Genomic DNA, 12,971 nt, shown 5'->3' with positions numbered 1-12,971 from the left:
GAGGAGAGCATTGGATTCCCTGGAACTGTATTATAGATAGTTGTGATGTCAGGTGCTGGGAACTGAACTCAGGTCCTTTGGAAGAGCAGCAAGTGGTCTTTTTTGTTGTTGTTCTTTTATTTTATGTACACTGGTGATTTGACTACACATAAGCCTGTGTGAGGGAGTCGGATCCCCTGGAGGAGTTACAGATGGTTGTGAGCTGCCATGTGGGTGCTGGGAATTGAACTCAGGTCAGCAGCCAGAGCTCATAACCGCTGAGCCATCTCTCCAGCCCATTGTTTGCTTTTGTTTTTTTCTGTTTTTTTTTTTTTTTTTTTTTTGAGACAGGGGTTTTTCTGTATAGCCCCGGCTGTTCTGGAACTCCCTCTCTAGATCAGACTGGCCTTGAACTCAGAGACCAACCAACCTTTGCCTCCAGAATCCTGAGATTAAAGGTGTTAGCACGTCCAGCTAGCAACTGCTGAGCCACCCATTCAAACTGTACTTATTTTTTTTTTTTTTTTTTGGTTCTTTTTTTTCGGAGCTGGGGACCGAACCCAGGGCCTTGTGCTTCCTAGGTAAGCGCTCTACCACTGAGCTAAATCCCCAACCCCTGTACTTATTTTTTAAAGTATGGGTATTCTTAATGAGGGTTGAGAATCAGGTAGCAAATGATTTAAGTTAGTTCCTCCTGAAGATTCTGATCTTTCTCCCTCATATATGAGGGTCCTAGGTATGGATTAAGGCCCCATGTTTTTACAAGTAGAACAGTTCTCTCTTTCTTCTTAATGCTCAGTAACCATTAAAGCCAAACTGATGCTCTTACTAAATCAGTTCAAGAGTTGTCTCCAGGGGAAGAAAAAATTCAGCTGCTCTTGGTAGCACGAGCCTGTAATTCTAACACTTGGGAGGCAGTGGCAGGAGGATTAGACATTCCAAAGTCATTCTCACTACATAGCCAGTTTAAGGTCAGTCTGGCGACATGAGCCAGTAGGACAGTAGGAGAATGGAAGAGGGGAGGGGGAAGGAGATGGGGAGAGGAGAAAGAGAGCCAAGAAGATTATTTAACTCCAACCAAAGCAACCCACTTTCCAATTAGCACAACGGTTCCTTCTTCTTATTTACCACATGCACCCGAGGTTGTACCAGAACGTGTGCTCAGCATTTTACCACGCAGCTTTAGCTAACTGTAGCTGGCTTAACCTCCCAAATTAGACAGATGCCAAATTAGACTGATGTCTGATGCCTCCTATGGATGGCACTCAAAATGAAAGAGATCATATTAGCAGAGAGCAGTTAGTAACTCCAGTTCAAACACTGTGCCTTACGTATGAGTCGGTCAAATCCTGCAGAAGCCAGGGTAGATCCATTGGGGTGAAACTTGCAGCAATACACTTCCCCTTCGTGTCCTGAGAGCAGCATGATGGGGGCTTGAAGGGACGAACACCTTGGCGGTCCCTAAACCAAAGACAAGTGTGAGGAATGGAACGCTGGGGGCAGTGCATCTCATCTGCTCAGGGCACAGCACCTCTGCTCACAGAACTCCTCCTGCCTCTGGATAATCCCGTGGACAGTCCAGCGTATGCCCTATGTGCTCTCTCCTTCCTAAGGCTGTTTTTGTTCCACAGCCAACTTTTGACTGCTTGGTCACATTGAACTCCTTTATGCCTCAGGGTCTTAACAGAGAAAGATGTCTTCTATAGAAGCACTCACCTTATTTTGTGTCTGTTAAGTATTGCCTCCCCAGAGTCTGTCTTTCATCACTCACACTATTTTGAGTGAGGCAGCCCCCCTACCCCTTATTCCACTGGGTCCAGGGCACTCTGTCAAAGCCCCATCACTACCTGAACTTCCTTCTCTTACATCATTGCTCATACCTTTCTTTTTCCCCAAAGAAATGAAGCTCTGGTCGTTCTCCATTTTTCTGTCTCTAGTCCATCCAGTTAGCCTTTGAAAAACCCAGTGGGGTACAGTTTATTATGCAAAATAGATTTTGGGGCATGAGCGGGGTGGGGGGGGTCTTTTTTTTTTTCTTTTTTCTTTTTTTTTGGAGCTGGGGACCGAACCCAGGGCCTTGTGCTCGCTAGGCAAGCGCTCTACCGCTGAGCTAAATCCCCAACCCCGAGCGGGGGTCTTAATATGTAGCCCAGGCTGGTCTTAAAAATTTTCAGTCCTCCTAAGTGCTGGTATGACAAGTGTGTATCACTGTGTCAGGCTTAGCAAAGTAGATTTGATTGTGTGGTCTTGCACACTAAACCTAGGCAACCTTGTCAAATAAGAACCAGTGTATTACCAATAATCCTGAAGTCTCTTTAGTAGATCCCAGTATACTTACTTATTTTTATTATCATGTACTAACTACACCAAGTAATGGGTTTTATTACGAAATATCCATAAATGCAGATAATGTCCCATGGTCATACTCATCCAGTATATTTAGTCACAAAAATGTTACCTGTTGGCTAGAGAGATGGCTCAGAGATGCTCTCCTAAAGGACCCACATTCAGTTCTCAGCATCTTCAATGGGCAACTTTCAAGAGCTGTAACACCAGGTTCTGAGAATCCAACATTCTTTTTTTTTTTTTTTTTTTTAAGATTTACTTATTCATTTATTATATATAAGTACACTGTAGCTGTCTTCAGATACACCAGAAGAGGGTATCGGTTCTCTTTACAGATGGTTGTGGGCCACCATGTGGTTGCTGGGAATTGAACTCAGGACCTCTGGAAGAGCAGTTGGGTTCTCTTAACCGCTGAGCCATCTCTCCAGTCCAGAATCCAACATTCTTTTCTGGCCTCTGAGCCCCAACCCCAGCGCACACACACCTAACATATCTAGGCGCTGGAGAAGACAGCACTTGGTAAAACAATAGACCTTGCATTCTAGTACAAAGTGTGAGAAAGGCAGACAAGCAAACCCAAGTAAAACACCCCCTGTTGTGTGCCATGGGAAGAAACAATATGGGTTCCAGAGTGCAGGACACTTCAACCTAAAATACAGTTGTCAGAAGAGCCCCACTGAAAAGCTAGTATCTGAGCAAAGATTTGAAAGAGTCAATAGTTGACCATGTGGGCATTTACAAGAACATCCCAGCCAATGCACCACAGAAAAAGTAAGAACATATATGTGTGTGTGTGTGTGTGTGTGTGTGTGTGTGTGTCTGGAGCCAAGTGACATGCCAGAAAACTAGTAGATGAACAAGGTAAAGAGGGGAATTATTACAGAGAATTTCCTTTTTTTTTTTAGAAGGCAAGGATCAAGGTTACACAGTTCTCTTTCCTTTCAACAGGATTTTGCCATAATAATAGCTTAGATGCTTGAAGTCCTGGATCTTCCAGCCCCAGTTTCTCAAGTGATGATTATAAATGTGTGTATCCAGCTTTTTTGGGGGGTGGGGTGGGAGTGTCTTTCTATGTTGTACAGGTTGGCTTCCAATTCCTTCCCTTAAAATTTTCTTGTCGGTCTTCTGGAAAGCTGGAACTACAGTCCCACACGCCTTGCTCACTTTATTTGTATATTTTAAAGACCACCGCAAAAGGATTTGGTTAAAGAGTTGGGGCAGGAGTACACCTATTTCCTCATCTGAACGTGTGGCGGGTGTGATTACTATTTTACAAGACATGTAGTTAAAAGCATGGGTTCTGATTCAAAAAAGCTTGCTTTCCCCATTTTGCAAAATAACAGCTGCTTCCAGGCTGTTATCAAGATTAACGGAAATTTCACACGCAAAACATCCAAGAACCAACTAATGTTAATTACTATTATAAATGCAGAGAAAGAAAAAGCTGTACCAGGTAGCAAAGCGAGCCACTATCATTCATTTGCATTGCTTCTCCTCTCATTCATTCATTCGTTCACTCTGCCAACTTTCCTGAATGTTTCTTTTATGCTAAATCCCTGAAGATTTAGGATGCGGAAGCTTGGGTCTTGACTTTGAGGCCAAAGTTTTAAATGATTCAATGCCCCGGAAGGGCTAAAAACAGGCGTCTAACAGGGAAACACGTATGGAGCACACACAGAACACAAGGCACCTTTACAGAGGCCTATTTTAACTTCAGGCTCACTGCTTTTCCGTTCCTGCAGAGCTGATACCATCCGTAGGAAGAGGGGTTGGGGGCCGAAGGGGGGATGCCTCCTCACTTACCGTCTGCAGCAATGCCCCCGGAGTCGCCTGCTGTTGCCCGGCTCCGGGGCCGGATCCTGCGGCTCCCAACAGCAACTCATGTCGCGGCCGCTTGACGGGAACCAGGGGTAGCTCTGGGCCCTTGCGTTTCTGCTGCTCGATCATGGCGGCAACCACTACCCTCGGCGCCGCCAGTAACCGCGCCGCCTGCAGCAGGCGTTGCGCAATTGGTTTCAACTGAGTTCTTCCTCCAGAACTTCCGGAAGAGAGCAACCAATCGATTTCTAACATTTCCTTCTGCAACGCCCTCTGAATACACTCTTGCGATTGGTCTCTTCTTGATGACGTCACGAGAACTCCACTCTGGATTGGGTCGCAGAACTGACGTTCTCCTCCGCCCCCTCAGGCGCGCCGTGCATTGTGGGTGAGAACGAGCGGAGCAGATTCAGTGTTCCTAGGGATGAAGCGGCTGTCCTGTTAGGAGCGGACGCGGAGTGAGTGTGTGGGGAATCAGGCGGGTGGTTGTTACAATTTGGAAGTTACGAGTCAGGCCTGAGCCTACCATTTTCAGCTACCAGCTTTGGCAGCGGGGTGTGGCAGGGGATGTCCTCGGAAAGAGTCCCCGGAAAGAGAAGTCCTTTGGTAGGCTGGAGCAGAGCTTTGGGATCTCTGGATGCAGGACTCGAACTCTCAGGCCGCTATTCATTGACAGCTGCTCTGCAGGATGCCGATTCTGGATCCCACTCTGTGCTGGCCTTCCCAGGCCCGACTCCCGGCCTCCAGGCTTCAGTGCCTGGCTTGGCTGAGGCGGCGGACTTAGTTTTGTCACTGCTTTAGCCGTCTTTTCTAAGGACTTATTTATGTCCCCGAGACAGCCAGCGATAAGGAAAGTATCAGATGGCTCCCCAAAGCACAACTTTATTGAGAAGTCAAATAGTCGTGCTTACGTACCAGGCCTTCTCGAAAGTGGTCCATGGGGTTGGGGATTTAGCTCAGTGGTAGAGCGCTTGCCTAGGAAGCGCAAGGCCCTGGATTCGGTCCCCAGTTCCGAAAAAAAGAACCCCCCCCCCCAAAAAAAAAAAAGAAAGTGGTCCAAATGGTATTTATGATGCAGTGCGTTGGAGGTCATTCTGAAGAAACATGGTCCCCTACCTCAGGGTGTGGGAAACGTGTTAAGCAAATCTCACCAGTTGATCGGAAGACTACCTGAACGAGCGATGCCTCATGCTATGAGTTACTAATAGAAGCTTGAAGGCTTTTCAAAAGAAAAGATGGCTGAGCTGTTCCTATCTGATGGGACAGTTCTAATTATGGGACGAGAGAAAGGGAGAACGTTCTGCACAGAACAGCATGTGCAATGCCCTATCAGTTGGGAAGATGACTGAGACACAGTGGGTCTGAGCGGGTGTGCTGAGAGAGAGTGATTGAAGTGACTATGGTATGGGATGAACCCGGAGGTCATGAAGATTTGCAGGAAGTTGAAGCTTTTACTTTAAAATCAATAGGAAGCCAGTCAAAGTTTTCTCTCTTCTCCAGAATGTGGTGCAGAAGATGGCTTGATCCCTCAGACTTAATGGTGTGATGAAACTGGAGAGATAAGGGGAGGTTTACTGGGAACAAATAGACCATTTTGGGAGCATGAACAGTAGTTCTGATCAGCAATGTCAGTGAGAATCAAGGTGAGGTGGGACTGAAGACAGGTTTAACAGTTTCTTGGGATAGCAGGGAAGTAAATTGGATAGGATTTGGTGATGATGGATTGGATGATGCCTAAGAGAGGATTATGTGCTTAGTCCCAACATTGGAGGCCGAGAGACTGGAGGATTGCTACAAAACCAAGGCTAGGCTGGGCAACATTGGGATCTTTCAACTCACACCAGGCTGCTAGCATGACACCTTGTTTCATCCCCCTCCCCCCACCGCCCAAAACAGGGTCTAAATATGTACTTCTGGCTGTCCTGGAACTCACTATGTAGACCAGGCTGGCCTTGAACTCAGAGATCTACCTATTTCTGCCTCCCAAGTGCATGTATATATTTGTTCCTCATGAATGCCTAATGCTAGCATGTGAACTTCCATGGAGGTGCTAGAAACTCTAACCCCAAGTCCTTTGCAATTGTGTCTTCACTAGGGTTTTATTACTGTGAACAGACACTATGACCAAGGAAACTCTTATAAGGACAACATTTAGTCGGGGCTGCCTTACAGGCTTAGAGGTTTAATCCATTGGTGCAGGAGGAGCTGAGAGTTCTATACCTTCATCTTCTAGAAGATTGAATAGCAGTGTCGAAGCCCACCCCCACAGTGACACACTTCCTCCAGCAAGGCCACACCTATCCCAGCAAGGCCACACCTCCTAATAGTGTCACTCACAGGGACAAGAATATACAAACCACCACAAAGAATGACAAGTACTCTCAACTAATGAGACATCTCTTTCTAGCCCTTGCGTAGTGAGATTCTAGCTCACAAAGCCAGGGGCTGGGGCTGGGACTTCTGGGTTCAGTTCTTAGCACTGCAAGAAGACCTTTCCCATCAAATAAAAGTTTAAAAACTGGTTAAGGCTTCTGTTCTGTGGGAGGAGCAAACAAAAAAAGCTTTAGGCAGGGTAGAGTGAGTGGTACATGCCTTTAATCCCAGCACTCAGGAAGCAAAGGCAGGTGGATATCTGTGAGTTCAAGACTAGTCTGTTCTACATAGAGAGTCAGGACAGCCAGAGCTACATACAGAGAATCTGTCTCAAGAGAGAGATTTGATGGGGGGGGGGGTGTCTTAAGATATAGCTCTTCCTAATTTTATTTAGATTTTTTTAGAATCATTATTTTATGTGCATAAATGCTTTTCCTGAATGTATGTATGTGCACCATGTATAAGCCTGGTGCCAGAGGAGGCCAGAGGAAGGCATCAGATCCCCTGGGAGTGGAGTTACATACTGTTGTGAGCCACCACGTGGGTGCTGGGAACAGAACTTGGCTCCACTGGAAGAGCAGTGCTCTCTCCAGTCTTTCTCATTCTCTCACAGCCTAATTCGGCAAGGAACCACTTAAGCGTATTGCTCTTTCCATGACTAATGTGTGTGGAGAGGAACTAGGATGTCTGCCCTCATTTTGAGTGTCCCAGTGCTATTATAGATTCTATACTTGGCTAATTAACTTTTTAAATGTGGTAGCGACTAGTAAAGGCCTCTTAATAGACTCACGAAGTTCCAATTAATAACACCCGTTCTGTGATGTGAGGCAAGGGATGCTGGGCAGAAGGAGGGAAAGTCTGGAGGTGAAAGTGCTTAGCTGGGAAGTAGGAGAGGGGCATTCAGTCATTTCTCTAGAATGGGCAGATCAGCCTCTGTCCTGTGTACTTCCTTTAGTGTGTACATGTTCCTGTGTGTAGGTGTGCATGCATGCACATGAATGGAGATGAGAGATTGATACTGAGTATCTTTTTCAGTTGCCCTCCACCTTATTTATTGAGACAGTATCACTAAACCTGATGCTCCCTGAGTCCACTAGATCTATCTATTGGCTACCTACCCCCCCAGGGATGCTGGCGTCACTGCCTCCTCAGCTGGGATTACAAGCTGCACATCTGGGCCCAGTTTTTATACTTGGGTGCTGGGGATGGAAACAAGTTTTCATAATTACAAGGCAAGCCTTTCTGACTGAGCCTTCTCACCAGCCCCAAAAGTATACATTTAAAATTGAAAGCACATAGAAAAGCTGGAGAAACACTCAGCCATTAAGACCTCTTGTTGCTCTTGCAAAGGACCAGGGTTCAGTTCCCAGCACCCACATTGGGTAGTCACAACCAAACTTAACTCCAGTTCCAGGGGATCTTCTGATGCTCTCTTCTACCTTTAGTGTTGCACATGCTCAAGTGCGAACACACAAACACACACACACACACACATACACAGAGAGAGAAATAAAATTTCCTTTTTTACTGTATAACTTTGATTGGCAGGAACTCACTATGTAGACTAAGCAGGTTTCCAACTCAGAGATCTACCTGCCTCAGCCTCCTTTTTTTTAGAGGGAGGGGTTCAAGATAGGGTTTGTCTTGGGCAGCTCTGGCTGTCCTGGAACTTGCTCTGTAGACCAGGCTGGCCTTGAACTCAGATCTGCCTGCCTCTGTCTCCCCAGTGCTAGGATCAAGGGTACAGCACCACTACCCAGCTAAGACTTCTGTTTTTGATGTTTTTCAGGCTTAGCCAAGAGCGTTAGACTCTGGGATCAAATTCTGCTGTTGCTAAGACGTGTGTGTGTGTGTGTGTGTGACTATGTATTTCAGGCTGTCTTCAAACTTTCTCTTCTTTTCACCCCACCTGAGTATTCGTGCATGCTAGGCATTCTATTACTGACCTATATCCCCAGTCATAGGCCTCAGGCTTTCTGTGTAGCCCAGGCTAGCCTCAAACTTATGATCATTTCCTGTTTTAATTTCCCAAGTGCTGGGATCATTGGCAATACAGGCAGAGGTCACTACACCCAGCTTCATTGCTAGGTGATCTGATTCCCAGAAGCTGTTTATTAGTAATGTACATAGAATGGAAGCTATGTTTCGAGATGTATTACATGTATCTGAACAGCATAGTACCTGGACATAGTAAATACTTGGTAAATGTTGTTTTCTTACCATTCTTACATGTGTGACTTTTTTTTTTTTTTTTGACAAGGTCTTACTATATAACCTTGGCTAGATTGTGGCTCAGCTGGCCTGAGACCCTTCTTTCTGATGTTTTTGAGATCTAGGCACACATGCCCTTTCTTTCCAAAGTCATCCCATGACAAATGAGTAACAGCAGTAGTGATAAAAAGAAGGAGTACCACGCAGGGATGATGTCACTGGAGTAGTGATTTAGGCGGGTAAGGCAGGAAGATTGCTTCATCTCAGTTCAGCAGGGGTCTAGAACCGGCCTGGGCCATACAGTGAGACCACATCTCAAAACAGTGACGGTGGCCATGCAGTTCAGTCGCCAAGTCTTGTACAGCATGTACTGGGTTCTAGATTTGACATCCCTTATCATAAACGAACAAAACTGATCTGAATAAAGCCAAGCATGGTGCACATGCTGTCATTCCAGCACTGAGGAGGCAGATGCAGGAAGACCCTCGCAAGTTCAAAGATAATCTAAGCTACATAGGAAAACTCTTGTCTCAAAAGAACCCCAAAAAACAAGGCGAGGAAGATGGTAAGGGTACTTGCTGTGCAGGGGTGAGGGCCTGAGTTCAAAACCCCAGAGTCCACACAGAAAGCTATGGCTACTTGTGCGTATGAATCCAGTGCTGTAGCAGAGGAAACAGGGTTCACTGGGGCTTGTTGACTGCCCGACTAGATCCAGGTCAGTGAAGAGATCCTGTGTCAAGGGAATGAGATGGAGTGCCCGCCATGTGCACCAATATACAGGCATGCCCATATACCATATACACAAATAAATGTAAGTGAAATGAAAAGCACCAACAGCATCCAGATGAACTAACCTGTGTAGACTGAAAGTTCTGTAGCCTAGTGACTGGGTAAGTAACAGATCAGAAGAAGTGACATCCAGGTTCCCAGATGTCCCACAATAAGAATGCTGAGATGGGATGAGAGTCCATTGTGTAGCCTGATGTTACTCCTTTTTGGAGGTTATCCATGGCCTGTCTGCACATTTCTTTCTTTGTGTTTCTGAGGATGAACTTAGGGTTTCATGCTGAGTGCTAGACAACTCTGCCATTGGACTCCATAACCAACCCTCTTCATTATTCCTCATTTGTATGTGTTATATGTGTGTTCATGTGTGTGTGCGTGGGTGTGTGTGCACAGGTGGGGATGCATGGAGGCCAGAGGTGGATGTTCAGTATCTTCCTGATCACTCCTCACCTCGCCTTTTGTGGTCGTTTGTTTGAGACTGGGTTTCACTGTGTATCTTTGGCTGTCATGGGGCTGACCTCCAAATCCCAGAGGTCTGCCTCCTATGCCTTCCGAGTGCGGTGATTAAAGGTGCAATCACCAGGACTGACCTCTTTACCTTTTCAAATCCACTAAGTCCATCCACTAAGCCTAGAGCTCAGGAATTTGGCTAGGCTATCTGGTCCGTAGATCACTGACTTGGGATCCATCTGTCTCTACCTCGTACCACTGTGGTTACAGACCCATGCCACTGAGCCTGGATTTGTATGTATCTGAACCCACGTTTATACAGTAGGCTCTCTGTGACCGAACCATATCCCCAGCCCCTCCTCCTTCTTTAATACCGATGTCTCTCTAATTGTTGTTTCTTTCCGAAAGGACGTTTGAATTAGCTTTAGCGGAAGAGAAATGGAGGAGCCGTAGACTATTAAGGATGAATTCAGGAAGGCCTGAGACCATGGAAAACTTGCCTGCACTGTATACTATTTTTCAAGGAGAGGTATGTTTTACAATTTGAAACTTCCCCTTTAGAGTATGGAAGCATTCGAGGGAGGAAAGCATCCGGGTTATCCCATTTGAAACTATCTTTGATGGGAAATGCTCTGGGGCCTGGGACATGCAGACCTTCTCTGAGCTACAGACTTCTGGGTACTTACACCTCAGAGCATCTCTGCCTTAGAGTTTAAACTTTTTGTTTTCACAAAGCGGGTCCCTTTACCAGTCTTTTTTCAATTTAGCAGATGGAATCGTTATCTATTTGGTGCCAAAGCTAGAAATGTGGTCATTGTACTTGATTTCATCCTTCGACTCACTGTTGGTCTTTGCTCTCTCCCTCCTTCATGAGTCCTAATTAAACCTCCAGTCTGCGAGGTGATCCATGCCTCTGCTGCCCTGTAGTCCAAACTCTGCGTCTCTTGCTTGGCTCTGACTGGAGTTGCCTGCTTCCATTGTAGCCCCTCTCCAATCTGCTCATGACTGCACCCAGATTATCATTCCAAAACAGGTTATGCCCAGAAATGTGGCTCAGTTGGTAGAGTGCTTACCCAGCATGCACTTGGGTTCCATTCCCAACACCACAAAAGCCAGGGTGTGCTGCTGTGAGCCTGTAATCCTAGCAGTGTGGAGGATCAGGAGTTCCGCTCAGGCTGTCGGGCTTGGCGGCAAGCTCTGTGCCTGCTAAGCCACTTGACAGCCCTGGTTCTGTTTAATTTTGAGGCCGGGCCTCACTCTGTAGCCTAGTCTGGTCCCAAACTTACTTTGCAGTCAAGCCTTGGTCTCAAGTCACAGCAGTACTCCAGTGTCAGCCTTCTACATGTTGGGAATTATGAGCGTGAGTGTTGGCCTAATGTATGTTTTTATGGATCATCATTAAGAAGGGTGGTTGGAGGGGAGGTAGAACTTCACAGCCTTTCAAAAAAATTTATTGAGGTAGGGTCTCACTTTGTAGTCCTGGCTGGCCTAGAACTCACTATTTAGACCAAATTGGTCTCAAACTCAAGAGATCCACCTACTTCTGTCTCCTGGGTGCTGGGATTAAAGGTGTGTGTCATTGACACATCCAGCCTTTAATTTTTTCTTTGTGTTCTAGACAAGGTCTCTACAAGGTAATCAAGGTTGATCTCTATCTTCCTTAGGATTTCTGTTGCTTTGATAAAACACCATAACCAAAAGCAACTTGGGGAGGAAAGGGTTTACTTTACTTCCACATCACAGTCTATGTAAGAAGTCAGGGCAGGGGTTGGGGATTTAGCTCAGTGGTAGAAGCCTGGAAATAGGAACTGATGTAGAGGCCGGGGAAGAAGACTGCTTTTGCCTTGTTCCCCTGGGCTTGTTTAACCTGCTTTTTTCTTACAACTCAGGACTGCCTGCCCAGGCATGACTCTGCCCACAATGGGATGGGCACTCCACATAAGTCATTAATCAGGAAAACGCCCCCACAGGCCTCTGGTGAAGGCGTCTTCTCAGTTGACGTTCCTTCTTCCTGGATGAGCTTGGGCTGTGTTGACAACAGACAAGACGGTCTACAAGTCTAGTTGTGTGTCCAGGCCAGCTTGGAACTCGTGATTCCCTTCCCGCTAGCTCCAGAGTGCTGAAGAACTCCGTAGTCATGATGCTTTCTCGGCAGCACATGGTGCACGGTTCTCAGACACACTGGTGCATGCTGGTTAGTGGATGCTTCCCAGTCTGCTCTCTGTACTTGACAAGTGGAGGCAAGGGGATCTTATTTGTGTAGGCTAGCCTGGGCTACAGAGCGACAGCCTGTCTTGAACAAACCAATTAAAAGAACAGTCCCGGGAGGCAGAGGCAGGTAGATCTGTAAGTCTGAGTTCAGCCTGGTCTACAGAATGAGCTCATCAGCTAATATTTACATGAAGGACCAGTTTACATTAAGATTGAAAACAATAGCCAGGTGTTTATCGAGCATTTGGGAAGTAGAGGCAGCCTAATCTCTGAGTGCAAGATCAGCCTGGTGTACATAATAAATTTTAGGCCAGCCAGAGCTACAAAGTATGACCCCATCAAAAAACATACTTGAAAACAAGCAAAATTAAAAAAAAAAACTTCCGAAGTGTGCTAGTGTGCGTGCGTGTGCAACCGAGTACGTGTGCCCCAGTGCGTGAGACACACACACACACACACACACACACACACACACACACACACACACACACAGAGTGTTATGAATTTCTTCATAAAAGTAACTCCTTTTAGAAGGTGAGAAGGCTCTTCTCAGAAGCTCGGTAATCCCCCAGTGGTTAATGAATGACCAGGCTATGTTCTAAATCTGCCAAGTCTGTTCTCTCCAATCTAGCTGGGACTGATTGCAGGGTCACGCTGAAATGTATGTATGAAGGAACCAGGAGCCATGCGAGAGAACGTTTTAAGAGAGCGGCAGTGGAGAGGGAGGCCAGGTCAGGGTGTCTGGATGCTTCTGCTACAGTGATAGCCACAGTGGCAGTTTTACTTCACCAATGCCT

The 12,971-nt window shown here is 46.3% G+C and overlaps 2 protein-coding genes across 9 annotated transcripts in view; one reads left to right on the top strand and one right to left on the bottom strand.

Annotated features, from left to right (window-relative positions):
* The window catches only part of Snrnp40 (small nuclear ribonucleoprotein U5 subunit 40), a 33,175-nt gene extending 28,832 nt beyond the window's left edge, over positions 1-4,343 (bottom strand). The window contains exons 1-2 of one of the 2 annotated variants that reach the window (XM_063287574.1): positions 4,129-4,343; positions 1,311-1,440 (exon numbers count right to left, since the gene is read on the bottom strand). In XM_063287574.1, coding sequence (XP_063143644.1) covers positions 1,311-1,440; positions 4,129-4,272 — 274 coding nt within the window. In that variant the 5' untranslated portion in view covers positions 4,273-4,343. The remainder of the gene's footprint in view (positions 1-1,310; positions 1,441-4,128) is intronic. The other variant, NM_001134556.1, reaches the window with a different exon arrangement.
* A 161-nt stretch (positions 4,344-4,504) lies between these two features.
* Zcchc17 (zinc finger CCHC-type containing 17) overlaps positions 4,505-12,971 on the top strand; it is a 41,808-nt gene continuing 33,341 nt past the window's right edge. For 4 of the 7 annotated variants that reach the window (NR_172648.1, NM_001395614.1, NM_001395613.1 and 1 more), the window contains exons 1-2: positions 4,517-4,601; positions 10,372-10,492. Coding sequence is in view for 1 of the 7 variants with exons in the window: in NM_001109267.2 (NP_001102737.1) it covers positions 10,427-10,492 (66 nt within the window). In the remaining 6 variants the exon portion in view is untranslated. Of the gene's footprint in view, positions 4,602-10,368; positions 10,493-12,971 lie in introns of those variants that run through there. The other 3 variants (XM_006238970.4, XM_039110612.2, XM_063288265.1) reach the window with 3 other exon arrangements.

This window comes from Rattus norvegicus, chromosome 5, assembly GCF_036323735.1.
Source record: "Rattus norvegicus strain BN/NHsdMcwi chromosome 5, GRCr8, whole genome shotgun sequence".
NCBI classification, from domain to species: domain Eukaryota; kingdom Metazoa; phylum Chordata; class Mammalia; order Rodentia; family Muridae; genus Rattus; species Rattus norvegicus.
The sequence above is the reverse complement of the archived record's forward strand: the minus strand, read 5'-3'. Positions and strand labels throughout refer to the sequence as shown.